General features: G+C 31.7%; 1 protein-coding gene across 1 annotated transcript in view; it reads right to left on the bottom strand.

Annotated features, from left to right (window-relative positions):
* The window catches only part of LOC132730007 (uncharacterized), a gene marked incomplete at its 3' end in the record, with an annotated part of 69,000 nt that overhangs the window by 31,999 nt on the left and 10,907 nt on the right, over positions 1-26,094 (bottom strand). The window contains exons 2-9 of the mRNA XM_060715851.1: positions 19,528-20,071; positions 18,817-18,879; positions 18,013-18,417; positions 17,340-17,663; positions 17,053-17,151; positions 13,349-13,459; positions 9,086-9,139; positions 4,260-4,361 (exon numbers count right to left, since the gene is read on the bottom strand). Of these exons, the coding sequence (XP_060571834.1) occupies positions 4,260-4,361; positions 9,086-9,139; positions 13,349-13,459; positions 17,053-17,151; positions 17,340-17,663; positions 18,013-18,417; positions 18,817-18,879; positions 19,528-20,014 (1,645 nt within the window). The remainder of the gene's footprint in view (positions 1-4,259; positions 4,362-9,085; positions 9,140-13,348; positions 13,460-17,052; positions 17,152-17,339; positions 17,664-18,012; positions 18,418-18,816; positions 18,880-19,527; positions 20,072-26,094) is intronic.

The raw sequence follows: 26,094 nt of genomic DNA, 5'->3' as shown, positions 1-26,094 counted from the left end.
GAAAATTTCAATATTTGACACAGTGGTTTCTGAAAAGTCATTTGAAAAAAAGTTAAGGAAAGACGTAAGGACATAATAACGCTTGAACGCAATGACGTACGGACGCTCTGACAGACGATGGAAGCCGGACAAGTGTGATGATATAAGCTCACATTAAGAACTTTGTGCTTAAGTGAGACGGAAAGGTTCATAGCACGTTCTTAGGACGCAGCCACCGACATATCCAAGCCATCACAGCAGGGCACCAAACCAAATCTAGGATAGACATAAGGTCGGCGAAAGGAGGAGAGAGAAAAGTTATGTGTGGAATAAAAAATACTTATATGGATTTGTTTAAGTTCGAAGGTTTCGCATTTCTTAAGTTTTCGTATCTTCCCACGCAAATTTTTATTTACGCAAAACGATTGATTTCAGGATTACTATTATTTTCACGGTAAGGCACAGTACAACTTTGTCCTTGTTTGATATGAGCGTAGCATCATTCGTCCATTAAAGCAATGAATTTTATTTTTTGCGTCGCCTTTTTGTCATATTACAAGATTTTTTTTGAAAAGTAACCGTTCGAACATGTGTTGAAAAATCTAGGTGCATCATGCGAAAAGGTTTATAATTATTGAACAAATGTATATTTTGGCAGCTTTATATGATATCATTTTAGAACTCACAGAGATTAATTTGTTATAAATTCGTGTAAATGAAATATACAAGTCTCTGGTATTAGGTGTTTGATTAGAATTACTAGTAGCATGATTAGAAAGTTAACAAAATACCATGTCAATCAGCGATCGATCTAAAAAAATCATTTGGTCAGGAAGTAGTTATTTAATCATATTAGATATTCTTCACATTTTAACCCAATTTTAAACAGACCATTCACATTAATTCAAAGTATCTTATAGTAGGTAATTTAGTAAACACGACCTTAATAATTCCTCGATGGGTACAAAATGTCGTGATAGAATACTAAAACGTGGTCCATATTTTGGGAAAAGTCAGTCTTGCAGTAGGAATATGGTGATATATAACTAGAAATGTGTCATCATGCCACGGATGCCCCCGCATGCAGCCAAAATTTCAGATGTTATAATATTTAGTTCCAAATTTGTTTGCACAAATTATTGTTTTCATTTTAAGTTCAAAGCCCTTAAAACTTTTCAATGTTAACACAAACCATTTTCATACAATGTTCAAGGCACTGAAATTATTCAGTCTTAACCTTTTGAAAATAGCATATTTCATATTTGTAGCCAAAATAATGGCTACAATTACATTTCCACAAAAGTATGAGTGCTGAAACTGAAAGTTCAAAATTTTTCCAATATTCAAGAAAGATAAGTTTGTCCAAAATCATTGAACCACGACCAAATTCAAACTTAAACTGCTTATTCCGAAGATGTATCTATATTATTTTCAAAGTGAAAGGGACATAACTCTGCCAAAAAATCATCGAACCATGACCAAATTCCAACTTGACCTGCCCATTCCTTTGACATATCCATATGTCAAATTTGAGTTAAATATGTAACACTGTTGGGTAGATAATGAACAGAAACTGTAAATTTCATATTGTTTTCAAAGTGAAAGGGGCATTACTCTGCCAAAAATCATTGAACCATGACCAAATTCAAACTTGGCTTGGGCATTCCAAAAACATATCCATATTAAGAAATCAAATTTGAGTTGAATGTGTTGTACTGTTGGGGAGATAATTAACAGAAACTGAAAATTTCATATTATTTTCAAAGTAAAAGGAGCATAACTCTGCCAAAAATCATCGAACCATGACCAAATTCGAACTTGACCTGTATTTTCTCATGACATATATATAAGTCAAATTTGAGTTGAATGTGTTGTACCGTTGGGGAGATAATGAACGGAAAACTGAAAATTTCATATTATTTTCAAAGTAAAAGGGGCATAACTCTGCCAAAAATCATTGAACCATGACCAAATTCGAACTTGACCTGTATTTTCTCATGACATATCCATATGTCAAATTTAAGTTGAATGTGATGTACCGTTGGGGAGATAATGAACGGAAACTGAAAATTTCATATTATTTTCAAAGTAAAAGGGGAATAACTCTGCCAAAAATCATCGAACCATGACCAAATTCGAACTTGACCTGTATTTACTCATGACATATCAATATGTCAAATTTGAGTTGAATATGTGCAACCGTTACTAAGATAATGAACGGAAACTGATGATGACGGAATGACAGAATGACGGAATGACGGAAGGACAGAAGGACGGAAGGACGGAATGACGGAAGGACGGAAGGACGGAACAGGGTAACACTATATGCCCCGGCCATTACATGGCGGGGGCATAATGAGTCATTCATTGCTTGTAACATGTAAATCATCATTTGAATTGGGCATATTAATACTTTTCTTAAAATATAAGTTTATTTTGCTCAAAGTTCATTTTCTTATATGGCTGTAGCTTAAACCGTGTTTTGGGGTCCGCCTGGACTCCTTGCCACTGATTCTTGTTGCTGGGCCGTGTGGGGGTTGCGTCCATTGAACACCGCCTTTCTTGATGACATTGTTTATCATATTCTGTATTATTTCTAATAATGTATGAAAATATGTATGTAATAATTTAACATAGCCATTTCCAAGTCTTTTGTTTTGCTATAATAACATGTTGATATATATATATATATATATATATATATATATATATATATATATATATATGAATTACACAAATGTGTATTTTAAATCTACGTTTTACTTATATCTCATGATACTCTTGCGTCCGCAACCTTTATATAATCTACAACTTGCATATTTTTACACTCTTCATATGTATACAGCACCGGTGCATGTAACGTTAGCCAACACTTTGCCGATTATTTAAAAGAAATAATTTATATATTTAATTTATCACATAAACCGTGACGCAGGACTGTAATAAAGTCATTTAATAATAACGATATAACAATAGTATAATAACACATTGACGAGACGTCATTTGCGTTATATACAACATAGGGTAAAAGTGCGCTAATGTTAGCGTTACACTTTAGGCGTGTCAATTAAAATAACTCTTTTTTACAGTAAACCGCTCTTATTTTAGATATGTGATAAATAAAACATTATATTAATTTAGATGCAATACTAAATGTATTGAACGACTTGAATAAAACAATATATTATGCTCGCCAGAAGCTCGCATAATATAATTTTATTCAAGTCGTTCAATAAACTTAGTATCAAAACTACACTTATTCAATATCCTCTAGACGTAATTTGCTGATTATTATTATATGAAATATAATATAGAATATATAACAATAATAAAGCATATATAACATAATCGGCAAAGGTGTTGGCTAGTGTCTCATGCACCGTTACACTAATTTACAAGCCGTGTTTATGAGTTAATTGAGCCATATGCCTTTTTCTACACTCATACTATCAGGCTGATAAAATTTCAATTTCAATGACACCTCATGAATAGTAATTTGGCATGACTTTAAGCGACAAAATTTAGTTCAACCAACGAACACCATAATTAAGCTTATATCAAACATTATTAAGTAAATTCCCGCTTTACGACCGACCCCTAATTGCAGGAAATTCGTTATTACGACCGCTTTTTCCGGTTCGGGAAAATATTGTTTCCAAAGAAAGAATTAACATCATTATCTGAGAACTGTTTCAGAAAATTCAAAAGAATGGACCCATGGTTCGGGAGGTAGTGCATACATAGTGAAAACTAGCATATATTTCGAAATTAAGACCGGCTAAATAATAAAACCCCTTCTATCATGACTCCAAAGAGGTATTGTTAGAGAGAATTTACAGTAATACTTTGTGTTAATACTCACACACTAAATGCTATCTAACACTCATCACTTTTTGGGCACAAGAAGCGAAGACAAATATTATTAAATAAATGACATGTATATCTTACAGAAGGATACAGACATGACAATTACTGCAGTTTTTGTCTAACAAAAAATTTAGCGTCATCTATGTTACCTTTGGCTTTTGAGAGTTGTCATGCAGGTTTTTCCAACCCGATATCTATGATATTTCGCCTCACTTTCTTAACGTGATTCAATGGCTTTAAGCTAGATGTTTTTCGAACTAACATAAAAATGAAGATAGGAATATAAAAAAAGAACAGAATAATCGGCTAACAGTTTAACAAGAGTGTTTGCTTTTGATTACATGAAAAAAACAGACACATGAGTCATAGATTGCTTTATATGTATTTGTGAAAGACAGCGTCATCTTTGATACCTTTTGCTTTTGAGTACTGTGATGCAGGTTTTTCAAACCCCATATCTATAGTATGTCGTCTTCCTTTCTTAGCGGTGCCCGATAGCTTCCAGCTAGATGTTTCTTGAATAAAAATAAATATGAAGATAGGAAAATAAAACGATAAAACACAATAATCGGATAATGAAACAATGGAACAAAATAATCACTGCTCACTCATCTTTTATGTCAGTTATCATTATTTCAGTTATAATAAACCATTAAAGCACACAAATCATGAAACTGGATGTTCAAACAATTTTGTTCAAAAGAAAGAAAACATTGATACATGTATAAAAAACATAGAGATTACATGCTATTTCTGAGTAGTTAAATTAATATTAACCGTCATAAAATACTCAATTATAAAAAGTGTACAATAAAGTCAACCATACATTTTTGTAGCCTTTGCCTTGTACTTTTAGAAAAGAAGATTGCTTGAATATTACATTGTATCAAAACTATAATAGCCCATCTGATGTTTATTGGAGCCAAAATAATTGAACAGAGCTTAATGCTAGGAACATTTCGGAAAATATCAATATCTGACCCAGTGGTTTCTGAAAAGTCATTTGAATAAATAAACTGACAGACGATGAAAGCCGAACAAAGTGTGATGACAAAAGCTCTCATTGAGAACTTTGTGCTTAAGTGAGACAGAAAGGTTCATAGCACGCACTTAAAAAATATAAATTATTTCTATTAATTTAAAAAGACGAGAATAAAGATCAACGCGGCAAAGGCGACGTTCACAGGACGCAGCCACCGACACATCCAAGCCAACACAGCAGGGCAACCAGAAGGCACCAAACCAATACCGGGTTGGACATAAGGGCGGCGAAAGGAGGGTAGGGACAAGTTATGTGTCAAATAATAAAAACAAATTACTTGTTATATGGATTGGTCTTAGTTCGAAAGTTTCACATTTTTTTAAAGGTTGTGTATCTTCCCACGTAAATTTACATTTACGCAAAACGAACGATTTCAGAAATAGTTTAAGTTTATATTATTTTATTGCAACTTTATAATACAAGTAAGATATAAATAACACAAAAGACAAATGTACATATAAGTATATTGCAAATGGGTGGTTTGGCTACAAGTTATAACAACATTAGCAACAGCCCTACTCACAAAAGAGTATTTAATTTTCACGGTAAGGCACAGTACATTTGTCTTAGTTTGATTTGGGCGCAGCATCATATGTCCGTTAAAGTACTGAATTTTTTTTTACGTCGCCTTTTTTATATTTCATGATTTCTTTTTGAAATGAATATTTAGACCTTCAAACTTGTGTTTGAAAAATCTAGAAGCATATGGCGGCCGATAGCGTCCATTTTAAAGCTGCGAGAAATTTAACCGTCATTTAAAAAAATGTCGCGGGCAACTTTTAAATCCGCGAGATTTAAATTAAATCTGTCGAAATTGTATAAAATGTTGCGGCTTAAAGCAACTCTCGAGTCTGTCACAGTTCTGTTATATAAAGTCCAGGAAACCGAGACATTTTCTTATTTTAGTAGCCAAGTGCGGCCAATGCAGCTGCGATATTTTGTTATGATGCATGCCTTGTTAAAAGTCGAGTTTGAGCATTCAGTCTCGACATTTTGTGCCGGGAGATGTCAGCCGTGACTTTTTATGGAAAAGTTGTTGTTGGAGAACAAAAAAACGCGACCTGTTATTTTTCCTCTCGACTTTTTGTAGAATATCTACAACACTTGCAAAAAAAAATATCGCGGATTTCATCGACTTTTTATAGAAAAACGAGAGATAAAATGTAGACTCAAACCATGGACGCTACCGGCCACCGAAGTCAAAGTGTTCCTTTCTATTTCGAACAATGGTTATCGAGATAATATATAATTTCTCGCAGTTTTGAAATGGACGCAACTGGCCACCATAATATTCAACAAATGCATGTTTTTGCAGTAAAAAGCTCTAGATGATTTCATTTTAGAACTCACAGAAATTAATCTGTTATAAACTCGTGCAAATGAAATATACGCAAAATACCATGTCAATCAACGATCGATTTAACAAATCGTTTGGTCGGGAAGTAGTAATTTAATCATACTTGATATTCTTCACACTTGAATCCAATTTTAAAAAGACCGTTCAGATTAATTCAAATCACCTTATACTGGCTAATTGAGTAAAGAAGACCTTTATGTTTTCTCGGTGGGTACGAAAATGTTATGCTATTGCATTAAAAAATGGTTCATATTTTACGAAAAGTTTAGAAAAATAAGCTTAACTCTCCAATTCTGAACCTGCTACGTATATGCAATATATTCTCGTTGTCACCATAAACAGAATTTCTGTATTTGTCATTTAGATATTAAGATATTTATGATTATGATTTACAAATTACCTTTATCTTTTTGCAGGATATCAGGTTCTATTTGGCCTGCTTCCGAAAAGAACAAAATGTATGCAATGAAAATCAATATAAGGTAAAATACTGTGCCTTATATTTACTAATTGTTAGGCTCTGTCCAAATATGATTAAACGACTTTTAACAAAGGGAAAAGCATTTATGAATATAAAGCTGTAAATAAATTAGACATCTTATTTTACATGTTATAATGTTATGGAAAATAAGTGGTAGATATAAGGCCCCGTAAAAAATATACGTATTATTAACGTTCTGTTTTATTTCAGTTTTTTATCAGTACATGCCTTAACAGCGACTCCCGTTGTTGAGCTTCTCTGAAAGAAGTTGCTTCGAATCCACCCAGAAACTGTAGATTCGCTATTGTGAGTAAGCTATTTTATTGCTATATCAGTACATGTATATATGATGCCAGACTCAAGCAACTATTTGCCAACATTAAATATTCAATCGAGTCAATATTTAATATCCGAAAACCTTGTTATTAGTTTGGAAAAATATTTACCAATTTAAATTTCCATGTAATTGCAAATATAAATATTTTATCCAGCTTATATCTCGTTTTTTTGTAACATTCATAATTTCCATAATTATATTAATTTTATATTTTGTCTGAACATTTCCGCATCAATCATATGTAATCAATTTTAAAAAATATGTTTTATATACTGTACACGTCTGAATGTATTGCGGATCTTTTTTGAAATTAGAAAGATCGATAAATACGATTTTAGATAGCGTATGCTTATGAGTGCGTAGAAAGACATACCTAGTTTGACAATATGTGAATGAAAAGGGGTGTAGATTACGATATGTCGTTATGAATTTGGTAGAAAAGATTCTATTTCTTAAATTCTTCAAATGCCGTATCAATCTTTTACCCTATTTATACTTTAATGTTTTATTTCTCTTATAATCACACTTAGACAATTCTTATGAACATTTCTCTTCAAACGTTTGCCAAAGGTGGGAAGGATAAAGGCAGGTGCATCCTAATACCAGATTTCTGTGTTCTAGTTTGATTGACGGCTAGTGTATTAATAAAATTAAAATAAATGTTTGTTTTTACTCAGATGTGTCCAGATTAATTTGCATGATATATTTCGCATTGTAAACGTATCCTAATATGAGCAGAATATATATTTAGGCAAATGTGTACTAGTGATTTCTTAAAATGACTGATATCATATATTTAGACTTTATTTACCGAACTAAACATTTGTTGACAGTCTTGCTGACTTCAACCGTCATATCCCTAACTGAATCTTTGATTTTAATGCCCACCGAAATAGCAATATACCGACTTATCCATTTCCAATTTTTTATCAAGATACCCAACCAAACTTTTGATATTCATTACCCTACAAAGTCTGTCATATTCAAAACTAAATATCTTTTTTCATATCTCCGCTCAGACCTAAACCATTTATTTATTCATCTAAGTAAACCAGAACTATTATATTCCGGATATTCTGATTCCGTTTTGAACCAAATGATATATTCTCCTCTTAACATGATTTGGACAGTTTCTGATTTTGCTAAACTTCCTTCGGCAATTTCTGCAATGAGTTCTGATACATCTACTTAATTATTACGTTCGTCTGTTTTAATTCTTTTCGAAGTGTCTTTTACAAAAGCAGCCATGCTTCCTGACTCTCTTAAAGTTACGAGAGATCGTAATCTTGATTGATACGATTTTCTTTTATTTTAAATAGCTGTGTTTATTATTTTTGAAGCAATTACATTTTATCTTTGGTTAAATCGTTTTCATTCTGTATCCATATATCTATATAACCATTGATTTATTTAAAATGCTAAGCTACGTGTCAAAGTTTCAACAAGAATACAATCAAGATATTAAGAAACTTTTTCTTTTATAAAAGGTAGACATTCGAACCTGATTTTGAAAACAATCATCGGGTTAAGTATTCAAATTCGAACAAATGCATATTTAAATGGCAAAGAACAACTTTAGATTATTTTACTTTAGAAATAATGACAATTGTTAGTGTGATATGACTGTGCAAATGAAATACTAGCAGTGTCCAATGTTAGTTGTTAGTCATTATACATAGTAAGCGTAAATTACAAAATGTTATGTTAATAATGATCAAGTTTTAACATTTTTGGTCGGGAGTGAGACATATTATCATGTGGGATATTCTTCACTTTGGATCAAAACTTTCAAAGAAACCGTTCATTTTAATTCAGATCATTTTATAGTACAGACGACTCGAAGAGCACAAAAATGTCGTACTTTAGTACTTAAACGTGGTATAAAATAAGCTTATATTCTCCCTAACGGAGCCTCAGTACGTATATGCAATATATTCTCGTGGTCAGCTAAAGCTGGAGTTATTATTTGTCAGTGAAGTATTAAGATCTTTATAACAATAATAATTAAGGAAAGCACTTTACGTGTATCTTTTTGCGGCGTATCTGATCCTGTTTGTACTGCTTCCGAATGATGTACTGAAAAGAAGGATCATGCATGTAATACAAATAACTGCAATGAATAGAGTCGTATGTTAAAGAATTGTAAAGGTCTGTTCAAGATCAAATAACTTACAGCTGTGGGAAACGCATATATGATTATCAAGCAAAACTGAGATATTATGTGTGCTACATTGTTAACAATTCTAATATTCCTCGTGATTTTGTCACTATAGATAAAGAAATAAACCGGTGAAACACTGGTTAGCGACTACGTGTATATGCCGCTGTTATGTTTTCTCCCTCGATTATATAGTTTACAAAGCCTTTTGAAGCAATAATAAAAATACATTTTTATTTATATTATTCAGTTCTTATAATGTTAATCATACAATACCGAAACAATATCTCACAGACACTAACACTACAGATTTGATCCATACCAGTTTATATTATTATTTATTATTTTGACAAAACGGCGCCAATCCATAAGCAGCGTAATGTGGTAATCGTCAGAATACTACTCATTCATAAACGCTGACGTCATTTCAAACATACAAGAATGATAAATTGGGCACTATAAACACAATACAATCCATTCTTAGGCGTAAGTTTTTATTGTTAAAAACTTGATAAAATAACTTAAAATTAAATTATAATTAAAATATTTTTTTATTATTTCTGTTGTTTAATAATTTCTATATCTTAGCAACAGTAGGGTGCGAAATCAAACAGCGTTATAGACCTTTTGACAATACGATTCTTCCATAGCAACCTATGTTGCATTTCGCGCATGCGCATTCTGTGTAGGGCAAAAACGCAATAAAAATGACAACAGTGTATGATACTGTAAGGCTTAAATAGTCCTGATTCCATGTTATATAAACCAGAAAACAGTTATTTTGGGATGACTTAAAGCGGTAAGTCTTAAAACGTCAATTGATATTTATAACAGATATAATAAATATGCAGGACTATTGATCCAATGATCAAAAGCCGCATACAAAAGACGTCTGTTTAAGGTATCATTAGACGACTTTTTCATCCGTAATTTAAATTTAAACCGCAGGGTGTTAAAGATTAAATTTTATTACCCCTGTATAACATTATATTACACAATGTGTATTGTTCTCTTCCTTTCGATTGGCCAGGCGGTTTGTGTCAAACAGATTGACACGCGACCGTGGTTGTTTGTTTCCAGCTAGATATTGTATAAATATCATTCGGCCGGGACGTTTAAGAACCATGACATAGTAAATCACGTGCAATTATGAAAATCTTAATTTAAGTAACTTTTTCATATTATAATAAAAAATTTAATACTTTTATATACAATGTTTATTGATTTGTGAAGTGACAATTAGTGTGACTTGCATTAAAAAAATAATAACATGTGTTACGAGGAACCAGATAAAATGAGTGTTTTGAAAAAAAAAAACATTAACTATTTAAATATATTTATGTGACTTAAAAATTATCTGTTTTGCATCACAGTCAAATAAAGGATGAAACCAGGTAAACTGAACACTAAAAATGCATTATCACCGGGCCTGTTCTGACTATTTTCAGAATGCTAATTAACCTCGATTTCATATGTTATAAAATTCCTTTTATCTTTTTTCATGAACTATTTCAAAAACATTTTAGTTGACTCTCATTTAAATAAAAGATGTCGGGTCCACGCCGTAAACGGGCACACCGTAAGGGGGAATTCTTAAACAATTTCCTTTTCCATGCCTTTTTATGGCAATCTTTGCAACGAAGCTATAAAGGGATTTTTTCTATTTTTTTTTTAAAGCTATTTTATATAATTTTCTACCTTTTACCTTAAACTAACTCTGAATTGTCTATGAACTTCTTCTATATTTCTATGTTAGACTAGGCTTTTTTGCCCTACGCAGATTGCGCATGTGCGGGGAAATACTACATCCGGCCTATGTTTCAGAGCAACGGACTGCGTCGTAAAAAGGTCTATACGAAAATCGACACCGGAAGTTATTTCCGCTTGAAAAAATAACATTAGTGATCTTCCTTATTTTATCTTGTAAGATTGGAAATAATATCGGTCTGAGAGGTGTTTATCGGCTAATTAACACCGGTTTTGTCGTTTTGATACGAAAAAATTAACCACTCAGGCCTACAGCCTTCGTGGTCTATTCCTACGCATCATACCTCCAAATAAAACACACTGTCATGTGTAGATTCGTAGTTTCCTATCTTATATAATTGTAAAGCTCTGTTCAAGATTAAATTACTTACAGCTTTTGGAAACGCATATATGATTATAAAGCAAAATTGAAAGATTAAATGTGCTACATTGTTAACAATTTAGACATCTTATTATGCATGTTATCATGGTTTTGAATTTATGGTGTTCCTTTCTTGAACGGATTTGTATTTGTGTACATAAAAGCCCCAAAACATTTGTGATTCTAACAGATAAAATATGATTATTGTTTACGTTCAGTTTTATTTCTGGACCTTTCTTTAGTTTTTATATAATCATATGAGACTCACCAAACTATTTGCCAACCTTGAATATTCAATCGAATCAATAATTAATACCCATGAACCTCTTTGTTCATTTTTGAAATATAATTGCGGCGACTATTTATAGCTACTATGATCGCTGTTTGCGGACATAGTCACACTCACAGTTTTTTCTGATAAATATCTTATGGCAAGCACTGATATATTATTCAATAAGGCCACTACCGCCCATTATGAATATAAATGAAAGAAAGAAAGTCATGAGCGCGAAATTATATACTGACAAATCACACGAAAAATCGGCATACTTCAGTCGGGAATCAAACCACGGGTCTCTGGATAACCGGTTATTAACACTACAGTAGAGCAGCCGTTTTCTTCGTATAATTCATCTTATTTTATTGACCTTTATATTTATCATCTCAAATCGAGTCAATATTTTAATACCCGTATGCCTCCTATAATTTTGGTTGATTTGGTTCCGATGGAACTGTGTCACATGTCATGATATCTTAATATTTTATTTTTTTGTATTAAAATACTTGTATGTGAACAGCAGTTAAATTTAAAATTCCGATGTTATATTTTGTATATTCACATAAATATATATTATCGGTAATACGTCCGAAGCAACGTCGATATCAATTAATGTAATATAAGATAACATATCACTTGACTTCGTAGTACCCCTGCATGTACCCGATCAATTAACAGTATCCAGTTCTTAGCATCATGTTTGTATATCAATTACAGGGCCTTGCATGAGGGGCCAGTTAAATGTCAAATTGCTAAACAGCGACGCGCATTTTTTGTTTTGATGTTGTTTTTTTTTTGTGTGTTATCTGGTCGTTTTGTTCTTCCAAAGGACCCGCCATTTTGGTCAAAATATTGGTAGGCCAAGTTAAAGGTCTTGTAATGAGTATTTATTTAGTGGAATATTCTTATTTTAAAACTTTTCAAAATGTTTAAAAAACCACAACTCTAAAGGCTTTCACAAACTGTAGACTAGCATGTTTTACTACATAATTCTTCACAAAACTTGACTTATTTATTCTCAAAAATATTTTTTAACGAACGATTGCCAAAGGGGGTAAAACATTCTAAGTTCCTGGGGCAGTTGAACAACGTGTCGTAGAATGTTGATAAAATGGCCGCCAAGTGTCTGTGTTCTAGTATGAATTTACGGCTAGTGTATTAATAAAAATAACGAAATAACGAAAATGTTAAACTATAGAACGTGCCCAAGTTAATTTGCTTGATATATTTGTTGTTAACATAATTATCTAATATGAGCAAAATTAACTCAAACTTATAAAAGTCCGAATGATTTTGCAAAATGACTGATATTACATCTCTTGAATTTATTAATGCAAGATACATTTCCGGATACAATGTCGACGTTTACAAAACCCAATGCATGAAAATTTGTATAAGCATTGCTCTCATATTATTACCATTTATGTTATGACCATATTTTCATATTTTCATCGACAATGACCAACATTGTAATATACCTTTCTAAACAAAAGAATCACTTACTAAGTCATATCCCTAAATCTTTGATTTTATTGCCCACTCAAATTAGAATATACCAACTTAAACTTAATTATTAATTCAATTATTCTATAAAGATTCTCACCGAACATCGGATTTTCATTGCCTTACCAAGTGTGTTATATTCAAGAACTAAATATTTTACTTCATAGCCGAACTACGACTTCTGAATTCATAAATTAATCATTATTTCATTAATCTCACCAGGATTGTTATATTCCGAATCTTCTGATTCCGTTTCCATGTTACTGGTTTTTCCGTCTTCCAGCTCCTTTTGGTCAGTTACTAAATATGCTTCTCCTTCTTCCAGAGTTCCTGCAAAGAGTTTCGCACATATACTTAATTATTATGTCGTCATTTTCATTCTGTAAATGAGTTTAGCTGTCAAACTCTTTTAAAGTCGTAAGAAACTATAATATACAATACTTGTATTTATTTATACTTAAGCAAGGTATTTTGTCTGGGGTCTTGTCGCCTCAATTAGGAAATAAATACAGGTCATTCAGATAACAATTTCTTTAAGAAAAGGTAGACGTTCATGTGTTTGAATACAATCTAAGCAGCATCGGGTGAAATATTTATATTAGAATAAATGTTAATTTTTAATAGACAAAAACACTTAAGATTATTTTCCAAAGGTTTTTGGTGTGAAAATACCTTGCAAAAAACACACAGTATCTAGTTTTAGCTGTTCGATTATTTTTTATGTGTAGATAACAAAAATGTTTTATTAATCAGCGATCAAAATTAAACCTCTTTTGGTCGAAAATATTGCGTCATGTGGGATATTTACATTTTATCCTGACTTAAAAAACGACGTTAGATGTAAATTTTGTACAAACAATCTTTATGTATACTCGAAAGGCAAAAGGTCATGCTATTGAATTAAAACGTGGTCCATATTTTAAAACAAAAGAAAGATTAGCTTTTGTATGCTTAAGAGGAAGGTATATGTATGCAATGGAAATTGTTTTATATTTACTATTTGTTAGGTCATGTCGAACTGTTATTTAATCACTTATAAATATAGGAAACGGATTTATAAATGCATGTATAAGGCAAAATAAAAAAATTACATTTGATACATTGAAAACACATTAAACATCATATTTACCGGTATCATGTTATGGAAATTATTTGGTAGATATAAGGCCCTAAACCAATGTTGGACAAGCCAGTAACAAATATACGTATTATTAACGTTCTGCTTTATTTTAGTTTTTATCAGTACATGCCTTGTCAGCGGCTCCCGTGACAGTCGTGTCAGTGACTTTAAATTGCGCGTCATTCAATGATGTTGGTTCTAATTCAACCAGACACTGAAGACTCGCTTATATGAGTAAGCTATTTAATTGCTATATAAGTATATGTCGAACTTAAGCAACTATATTGTATATGCCAACATTAAAAGAATTCAATCGAGTCAATATTATATATCCGTAAACCTTTTTTTTTCATTTTAGAAATATATTTGCCAATTAAAGTTGTCAAATAATCTCTAATTCAGTTGATCTGGATTTTGTTAGTATTCATAATTTCCATAGTTATATGAATTGTACATTTTGTCTTAACATTTCCGCATCAAGCATGTCAAACATGTTACATAAAATAAATCACATATAATAATCGTGTACGTCTGAATGTATTGCAAATGTTGACTTATCTTTTTGAAAAATAACAGCTCGATAACTACTATTTTACCATACCGATAAAAAGGCATAAGTTGTCTGAAAATATTTGAATGAAAAAAGAGCTTTGATTACGTTTTGTCGTTATTTATTTAGCAGAAATGAATTTATTTCTCAAAGTCATCAAAATCTGTATCATTCAATTATCCTAAAGATGTTGGCCAACTTTATGTTTATATGTTTAACTACTAAATCATTATCACAACTTGACAAATTAAACAACTTTTAACAACTTTATGATTATATGCTTTTTAAATTTGTCTTTTGACGTCTTATCTGTGATACGCAGGCTTCATAACCTCTGATCCCCTATCAAAATTCCATTTTATTTAGTTCCGCCCATTGTTTTCTCGTTTAGGGCACAAGCTTTTTATTACTTGGGGACCATACGCCGCTTTTCATGGAATGGCACGGAAGTGTCACATTGAAGGTTCCATGATAACCGCCGTATGAACACATCTGCGGATGTTTCTATATTCAAAATTTTACTATTTCATGTTTAAATGTTGAATTCTGCTTAAGCCGGTGCTAGGGGGCGTGGACGGTAACTTGCACTTTCAAGTACCGTCCATGAACAGGCTCAATCAAACCGAGCCTGCAACATTTTCAATTTTGCCGTGTTGGGCTTTCTTTAGGGATTCTGTATTTATCTATTTTAATACCTAATTCTTATCACAACTTGACAAATTAAAATATTTTTCTCATAAATAATTCCCTTCGAACCTTTGGGCGGGGTGGGTGCATTGTAGTACCAGATGTCTGGGTTTTAGCATGATTACGGCTTGCAACAAAAAATGTTTGATTTTACTATCGAACGAGTGCAGATAATATGCTTCAAATATTTTGTATTGTAAACATATCCTAAAATGAGCAAAATTTACTTAGACAAATGAATATGAATGATTTCTTAAAATGACTGATATTAAAATCTAGACTTTATAATGCATGTCCGGATAGCCGACGTTTACAAAACCCAATATGCAAATTATATACGCATTACTCTAATGTTATAAATACATATATCAAATTGGCTACGCATTTATGACCTTTATGCTATATAGTCCTTCATTTCCTCTTCTGAATTATTGTAACAAACAACTGATGTACACGTGTATTTTAAGCAACAACGTAGACCTATTATTATTTCTAACTTCCATTTTTAAAGTTCAGTCTCAAACTATTTTTAATCTACAGTTATATTAAACTGTTTCCATGAGTCAATTAATTTTCACTTAATTAACCTCAACTTAATCATATTTCAACTTACATCCATTATTTTTTAATATTTCACCCTTAAATCAAATTTTTACATTTATCCATTATTTGTTTAATCTTTCTCGTACATGTATTATTTTGGAGTTTTTCAAAAAAGCAATTCTTAAAGGCTGTTATATATTGCTTCAAACAAAGTGATCCCTCGGAAGCATTTATCACAACAAAAATTACATAAGAATTGCAGACTTGGTTTGATTGAGTCTGTACATGAGGGATAATGAATAAATGCAACATCCCTCACGCCACAATTTTCAAACATCGAAGAATATGTAAAATATGTACAGCACATATTTGACAACATTGTATGTAATCATTAAAAAATATGCATTCATTTCTTTATTAAAAGATGTGACTTAGACTTTATAGAAAATACATTTGTAATTACCCCCCTTTATTTACATGAAATGTAAGTTCGGTAATATCTTTACAAATATTGCTTTTTGGAACTTACAATCTTACAATCGATGTATAACAGGAATGAAGAAACCTAATAATTTTGCATAATTCATGCAAAACAGTTGGTTTGAAACTGTACTAATCAACATAATTTTATGTCAAATACAAGAATAAGAATACGAAATAGACTTATTTAAACAACATGTCTTATTTATGAAGGATTGACAAATCATTACATTCTTCCTCGATTAACAAAATGAAACATACTTGACAATTCAGAATATCAGACGTCGAAGGAAAGAAAACTGACCAATAACTGACAGAAGGATATATAATTGATGTTTTTGACATATTCAAGGTCAAACAGATACATATAGACTAAACCGAAACACTGAGATTTTACTTATCAGCATGTTTGGTTTCTCAAAGTCCATATACCCTAAATAAAAAGGAGATATAAAATTTGTATATTTACCATCACTTGATTAACACATTATATTTTCTTATTTCAGTCAATTATAACACAAAATTAAATCTAAATGTACGTACCTGGCAATAAGGGAAAATCGTTCTCTTTTGGTATCTTCGCATAGATGCTCTCCGACTTTTTAGTCGCTCTAAGACTATCTACTGTAACTTCATTGGACACTTTAAAATCAAAACCAATTACTCATTTGAAACAAACAATGTAACCTGATTTTCACATTATATCAATTTGATAGATAATCTTTGAATGTTCAAAATAAATTTATGTTATTCTTATATCTTTGCTATTATACTATCGAATTAGGCAAATGTTTTCATATTTTTAATTGAAATGTAAGTAATATTCAAACCTGATTCTTCTAAAGCCTCCAGTACAGCACCGACATTCATAGATGCTTTGAGAGTAATTTCGCCCCCATAATGATGTGAAAGTGAGCCTGCAACCTTCGTCAAGCTATCTGAAAATTGCTTTCCTTGGAATGATTGTAGCATTTTTGGTAAAGCTTCCCAATGTATTAATTCCAGATGCAACAACAGAGTGGTTTCGCTTTGTTTAATCGGCTTCGTTTCTTTATTAACATCACGTGATGCCATTGCCATGTTGTCATGGATACTTTCTTCAGATGATATTTCAACAACTTGGCGTTGTTCTTCCTTTTCATTAGATAGACTTTCTTCAAAAATAAAGTGTTTAATAAACAAGAACAAAACATTATTTTTACAAAAAGCAATTCCATTTTATCAGTTTTTTATTATGTATTTAAAAATTAAATTCATTACAGGGGCTACTTTAAAAGGGACAAGGCAAAAAACTTGCAACATACATTTAATCCATAAAGTTACATGTATATCTAAAACGTTAGTTACAGTAATAATATGTTGCATTTTACTGCACAAAAAGAATGGATTAACTGTGTAACATTTATATGACATTAAAGTCTACGTTTTTGTCTACATTACAAGTATAGAAAATAAACGATTGTAAGATTAGTACAAGATGATTGTAAGCTTTAATGTACTTACTAATAATATCAATCAATACCGATTGCAAACTTTCTGATGTTACTTTGGATGTGATAGATATCGGATTTCTTGGCTTAAAGAAGCTATGAAGGGAACTCGATAAGTCCCCTAAATAGCATGTGTATTCCTGACATTCTACCTTATGAAGAAAGTTCAGGAAACTTTCATAGTCCTTGCACTCAAAAAACAGGATAATGCATTTTCTTTCGCATCCTTTGAATACAGCAGCTTTATTGCTTTCCAAATAGCTAAGCATTCTTTTAACATTTTCTTGGATTTCTTGAAATCCACCATCTTCACTTGCCATGCTTTCAGCATGATTGAATATTGTCTCAAGAGTTTGTTCACAAAGAGTTATCCAGTTTGAAGAAGGACCACAGATAACCAATTCTGTTTGCACACCAACTGTATATATCATAACAAAAGTAACCTTTCTATAAAATCATAAATTGTCATAAGATGTCAATTAAAACTTGGAATCTAATAACTGACTTTTAAAGATTTTCGATTTACAACCTTTGAAACTACTACCAGCGATGGAATTTAAAAAGTAAAATAATGCAAAAATGTATTATTAATTGAACTGAACATAATTCATTTATAACAGTAAGGCGGCTACCTCCAACATCTCGACGAGTTTATAAAGGTAAGTATATTTGCCATTGGCAAGATCAAATAAAATCAAAGCAAGTCATTCGCTGACAGTGTAAAACGAATCATATCGTATAAAATATTTCGAAGTTAAGGCAGATTTCATTGTGTTGTGAAAACAAAAAAAGCAATATACAAATTCATTTTATATACCTTGGAACGTCCTTTGATACGACTGGCTAAACCCATTCAAGGTCTGTAAAGATGGTCTTACGGCTGCAAAAAGGATAGAATATAAAACTTACAACTATATCAGAAATAAATATAACATCCTTAAAGATTTCAAATCAATCTTATTATGATTTAACAGCTTGAAAGTAACTACATGTACTTGATGTATTGAAGAGATATTCCTAATCAAATGGTGATAGATACTTCTTATTATAATAATTTTGCATTCATTTAATGTGCGTTTCTTTTAAAAAAAAAATAATTTGAAAAAGAAGTCAAACGTTGTGATATAATAATTTAACCTAGCCATGCTAAGTACATTTCAATTTTCAACCTTGTTGCCTTTTATCTGTTTGGATATTTTTAACATATTTTCATTTCACGAGCGTCCAAATAGCTACTATTTTGCTAGAGATAGTTGAAAATTGATGAGTATCAGAATATTTAGATAATACAATTTACCTTATTTTCAATCAAATTTCAGAAAATTACCAACACGTTCTATTAAAGTTGTGAGTAATTTATGAGAAAATAAAGAATGTCTGTTAAAGTTATATTTTTATTATGTAGTTTGTAAGTGCGGGCAACAAATAAAGATGCTGACTTGTTCAATTTTGGCTGGTTTGTAATAAAAGAGTTTAGAATTTTCTGAAATTTCCCCCGAGTGTTAAAGTATTAAAAAGGTTATACTACCATCTAATGGTCCGGAAGTAAACTGCTTGATGCAGTTAGAACAACGTTGTTGTACTGATATATCAAACGTTGACGCTAATGTTGTAATGATGTCACCTAAGTCTTCTACTATGTCTTCATATTTGCTTTCATCTAGAGCAGCAGTAGTGCAGTGCATATAAATATCATTTCTTAAATCTCTTAACAGTTTAAGCTTGACCTTTTCACCCGATTTAAGGTCTCTCCCAAACACATTTATCAAAACACCAACTGACAGCTGCAAGTCCCAATTCTTGATATCAGTTTTATCAGACTCCGGATACAATTTCCTGTATTGATTAACGTGAAATGAATGTTTAAGTTTCTGTTTATTTTTTTGTAGCAATTCATCTAGGTCAGTATCAGGCTTTTGACATTCTCTAGTTAGAATTTCTTTTGAAATATATAAGCCACCTTCAATAAGCAGTAAAAAGGAACGTAGAAAGTATATGTTTTCCTTAGAAGCCATTTACATTAATCCAGTAACTTCTAGTGATCTAACATTGCTGTCTTTCTTGTAATTGTTCTGAAAAATGGGCAACAAAAGAGTTAAACCTTTCTCAATAAATAAATGTTTATCTTACTTCCTTGATTACTACATACGTGATGAAAATTCAAATTATTGTTGTAATCTAAGTTGGATGTAAGATTCTTAACTTTATTCACTTCAATCGATACTCTATTCAAAAATAAGAGAATAAAAAAGTGAAACAGTAACCAACAAAAATCAGTTTACTTATCAATGTTTAAACCAAATAATAACCCTTTATTTTCAAATGTTACTTGATTATTGGTTCAAAATAATAAACATTAATATTTTCATTATCCTCCTGATGATATTGTGAAACCGATTTATTTATCTATTTAAGCTCTATGTTATAACTGGAGTCATGTTTTGCATCAAAATTACTAAATATGGTAATTCTAACGGGTAGCAGTTTATATAAAAACCGTGTTGTAAGGTGTAATAGTCTCTTTGAGGTCAGATATAGACAGAAACACTAAACTGTTTAGTTAAATCATGGAAGATAGCTCGAGCATCCATATTGAGCGTTCACCATATTGACAATTTGGAGGAGACAGGCGATAGAGCTAGCCATTCAGAACCTGGAGGAAAGCAATTGAAACTTTTTTCTTTTTTAGAAATCTTCTAAGGACTTTAAAAAGGACTTGAATTTAACATTTGAATTTCAAATTGCATTATACTCATTCAGTCAAGTTCAAGAAAGAAGCTAATTGTATTCAGTATGAGTTTAATCTTAATCTTATTATTCTTCGCAGCTAAGAAGTAGTTGCTGACGATAAATTTTGTATTCCTGTCGACATTTTCGGGACTTGAAGGTGGCGGAAGCCTCCTGAATCGCCAAGAAAATTGTGGACATGTGACAGACTAAAATGGCCTCAGTTTGATTTTAAGTTCACGTGTATAACCAACGCTGAAAAGCCTTTAACTCTATTTCAATTATTTGAGAAGTTGCAGCACTTTGAAATCAGTTTTGGTGAGTTTTGGCAGTTTTTAGACGTTCCCCGTTGCCACGATAATGAGAAATTTTAAAGAATTTTCATGGTTTCATAGCAGTTTGAACTTGTAACAGGAGTTTTTTCAATGAAAACGGCCATTTTTCATAATATGCTAATGTGGTAAAAGGTTAATGATTTCACAGATGTTCTTAAAAATGGGACTTTGGAAAGAAATCAATGCTGTCTACATTCATCCGGATCTCTGTGCAGCACATGGAAGCCTTAAGAAGAGAAGTGTTCTTTAAAATCTAAAGCTTAATATACTATAAAGTCTTATGAACATTATTCTAAACATTTTCACAAATAATGTAACAAGTATAAATTTCACACCCATTCGTACCTCTGGTTATCACGTTTCTCTCTATCTTTCTTGTATGGAGAGAGATAATACTTTGTATAAAATTACCAGCGAGCTATATGAAATTTCCCATGCGCATAAATTAGCAGAATTCCACAATCCTTGTAATTAGTACTTAGTTAATTTGTCTCCTAGGTTACAGATTCGTGACAATTACTTTATAAAGTTTTTCTGGAGATTTAACGAAGTAACTTCTTAAAAAAAAACGATATTATTCTCAATCGAAATCATATCGAAATCATTATCCGTGAGTCAAAAACTGACCTACTGCAAAAAGGTCAAACAATTCTGGTCAGTTAAACTAAAAATGATCCTTGTCCAGTAAAAGCTCTGAAAAAACAGTTGCTTTTATCGGGCATCTCTGGCAGTTCAGAAGAATTTTATTTTTTGTAATTAATCAAAAACATACAAGCTAAGGGAAGGAAATCTCATATCGTTGACAAAAGCGGCGAGAGAATTAGTTTTGATTCATATGTCTCTTTTAGGGTTAGACAGGTCGAAATTTGGTCTCCATTCATTAAGGTAAGGGGCAGCAACAGCTGCAGCCAGATAGGCTTATCAAGAATCATGGTCGTTGGAAAACCGATAAAGACCTTTATACTAGAGAAAGTGATGATTTGAGACAGTCTGTTTCCTTAAATGTATATTTATAAAAAAAGACGTTATTAGAAGTATTTTTCAAGGTCGTGTTTGTTTCATTAAATGACTTTGATTCATTATTAATGTTATTCGTGTAAATTGAAATTTCCAATGTTTTTGGGTGCCCATTCTGATTTTTTTTTCTTCTTTTTTTTTTGATGCCTTATTGACACCTATATATGTGGTTGTCGTTTTTTAAAACAAGGTTAAAATATTGTTTGATTATAAATAAGTTATGTTTGTCTGAAGGAATTGATTTTACAAATACTTGGATCCAAAAATGGAGAGTATGGTCGATGTAGATATTTCTAAATATAATTTGATTGAAACAAATAGTCAAAGTACCTATGATATCACTAAATAAACACTGGTAAACGGGAAAGTTAGTTGTACCTATGATTTTTTATGTTCATTTTTATATATCGTTTGTAAGAACCAGTTGTATTTATTCCTTTCTGGTGTTGATAATAAATTTGTTTTCTGAAGAATTAATGGAAATTAAATAAAATTTAATGCAATTTATAAAGTGTTTACTAATGATTCGAAAATATTCCCCCTTGAAAAAAATTATATACATTTCAATATGTTTTTTTTTTCGATGCGTAATATCGTCATCACTAAATATGCGCCATTTCATAAAATTCGTTTATACATTTTAATGACAAAGAAAAGAAAATATCAATGTACACGATTAAAAAATACTTCCTTGTTTAGAGAGATAAGAAGTTATTAACATCAATGAGTGTAAAATAGACTACTTATACAAAGAATGATACTACAAATCTCTCGATAATTCACACATTTTTTTCCAGTTTTGCTTCGAGAGTTTAATAGTTCTTTTAATATTTATTTCTATTAAATAACAACTTTTCCAAAATAAAATTTAATATGTTTATTTTTATATAATTATGTATAATAATGGTCTGATCAGGCAAGACATTTACAATTTTTCCTTCTTATGTAGATTAGAAAGCATAACGGTTTACTTTTCTCTACAGTCAGTTTAAGGCGTTGCAGCTCAATAAAATGTTATTTTGTTTGGCCTGTTAAGATAGCGACGAGACTGTTATGTGGAAATATTATGGTCTGGGGCGACATCAAGGGTCTTTCTCTACACTAAATGAAGGATGCCGAAATGGAAATATAGGATGCCGGGTATTTCCACATCAATGTCGAGTGTGATATACGACAGCTCTCCTAATTTGCATGATGTATAAAATGAGGAATCTTGATTAGGAATTTTTTTTTTCAATAAAATATATTCACGTACTCGGAACCTACCGAAAATATTTAGTTTTGTTATTGTAAACCCCAAAACGTGAGAGCCAATCAGAAATATAGTGGATGTTCCTGATAGGCCGTCTCAAATTATATGCATACCTGAAATTCCAGAATCAGAATAAGGCTTAACTGGCATTAATGTAAAACACACTGAAAACACTTATTTCACTAATAATAGACACACTGTCGGGTGTGTAAGAAATGTTTCTCATTATTGTTGTGTGCTATGTGTAATTCTGACGGCAGATATGATTCTAAAGTCTTTTCATCATATTCCAAAGGATACAGATTAAAAAAACACAATGGAAACTAAATCAGAAGGGATGAAAAGGGCAATTGTTTGAGGTAAGTGTCTAAAAATAATATTTGATGAGTAGAATAAATTTCTTTTGTGTAAATAAAACAGAGCGTCACATGTGTCGCCTCATAATGCCAATTTCATGTGCGACAAGTTTTGTGACAGACGGACAGGCAGACGGACAGTGCACAACTACACTTGGGTACTGATCATTCCTGTAAGTTTGGATAAAATTGCACCAGTAGTTTATGAGAGTAGTCCGGATAAGCTTTGTGTATCTGGCAACACACAAAAAAGAAACACCTTTTTTATCAAAGGGTCATAACTCGCCAAAATCATTCAACCGGAAAACCCGTGCAATATAGCAAGGACAGTTTGGATTTTAAATTGCACCAGTAGTTTATGAGGAGTAGTCCGGATAAGCTTTTGTGTCTTTTCGGCAAACACCAGAAAAAAACACCTTTTTTATAAAGGGCCCATAACTCGGCCAAAAATTTCAACCCGGAAACCCGTGCAATTTTATACGACAAGGACTTAAGCTACAGATCAATCCTGTAAAGTTTTATTGAAATTGCGTTAGTGGCATAAGAGAAGTAGTCCGGACAAACTTTAAAAATAAAAATTATTAAAGGGCCATTATAACAAAAATCATTGAACCGGAAAATGCTGACAATATGCACAACTAGACTTGGTACTGATCATTCCTGTAAAGTTTGGATGAAATTTCACCAGTAGTTTATGAGGAGTAGTTTTGTGACAGACAGACGGACAGACAGACGACGGAGCAGTGATCCCTATATGTCGCCACTACTCGAAGAGGCGACACAAAAATGTAATAGTGGGAGAATTGTTTTCTTTTAATTATTGTCAGTTCATATTTACGCTACAAATAGATAAATAAAGCTGACTGAAATGAAATTACCGTATTATTCCTAATTTTAAATGTATGTTGTATATTTAGGTAACTGCATCTACTGTGGTGTGTTCTAATATTTTAAAACTGAGGAATACAACTGGACACCACATAGACAGAGACTGAAAAATAACTCTATTCCGTCAGTTTTTAATTGGGTCGAATAAACAACTCCAAGAAGACCACTGAAAAGAAAATGCTCATTGAAAGGTATCTTATTGTAAAGTCACTGATTAAACTCATATCTTTATCATGTCATTAAAATACATATATCCGTTAGGCTTATTTATGTTTAATAAATGTATACTACTACATTGTACTTATAGAAAATAATAATTTGAATTCATACTGAATACGTAATATGCTTTGGTATAATATATATCTTTCAGTTGTGTTTAAATGAAGACAAAGAAGATTGTGCAACAAGTACCGATTGCTTGCCGTCTACAGAAACAAAGGAGGATAGTGATATTGAAAGACTTCAGTTAGAACTGGACGAGGCAAAAAAATGATGTCAAGACCTTGAGACTCAGCTGAGTTTAGAAAATTTTGGAATCAAACGATTCAGTAAAGACGATTCACTCATCCTTTTTTGCACATGATTACTTCGTATACACACTTTTATTTATTTTATTGGTGCATTGACCCTAACGCAAATACTATAGTTAGTGCATATTACCAGGAAACTCCTACATTTAGGTTAGCGGGAAGAAATCGGAACGTGTTATTAATTGATGAACTGTCTATGTTCTGATGAAAATTAAGTTTTGGTCTATGAGAACAAGACCTCAGTGTCAGATTCAACTGTTCAATATCGACTGTTTGTCGAAAAATACTAACATGGGTTAACAGTTTCCATTTGGCCGTGTTGGACTTTATTTAGGGATTCTTATTTTCTCTATTTTAACTTTCTGTATATGGTTTTAGACATGATACCACTTTGGTATCGGGAAGCTATTGACGAATGCATGCCCAAGTGTTTCAAAGTACTGTATCCAAAGCCAAATGAGAAATTAATGTCAGGAACCAAAGATAAGTCAATTTCACTGTATGCACTCATGTTTTCTTACAGCTGAAACTGGCTTATCAGCTTTCCACTTAAGCCTCGTTCTGGTTCATTTTCTAAAAATAGCTGCAAAATATTAAGAATGGTCTATTGCTGTAAACTAGCAGTAAAGATATTACGCGCTGGTATTACCTTTACCGACGTTTGGTTATGACTTTTTATCACATTTTAAAATAAATTGCAGGAAAAATGTTTATATATCTTGTGCTTCATAAGATCAAATTTACTTAAAACTACGTCCATGCTCCAGACTTAACCGTGTCTTAACTTAAGGCCTATTTCCAGTACCTCATTACCTATCCCCACTCTGAAAACATTCATTATTTATTTATTTCGAAATAGTCCAGTGACTCCTGTTTTTTTGTCTGTCTACAGTCACAGTTATACATGAACCAAAGGACTTAACATAAAAGTGGCTTTAGTTGAAATATTGCACAATCTTTCTATAGAAGTGTGTGTTATCTATGATATCG

The sequence above is a fragment of the Ruditapes philippinarum genome, unplaced genomic scaffold, assembly GCF_026571515.1.
Source record: "Ruditapes philippinarum isolate M1 unplaced genomic scaffold, ASM2657151v2 ctg1315_1_1_1_1, whole genome shotgun sequence".
NCBI classification, from domain to species: domain Eukaryota; kingdom Metazoa; phylum Mollusca; class Bivalvia; order Venerida; family Veneridae; genus Ruditapes; species Ruditapes philippinarum.
Note: the sequence above shows the minus strand (reverse complement) of the source record. Positions and strands in the feature narration are given on the sequence as shown.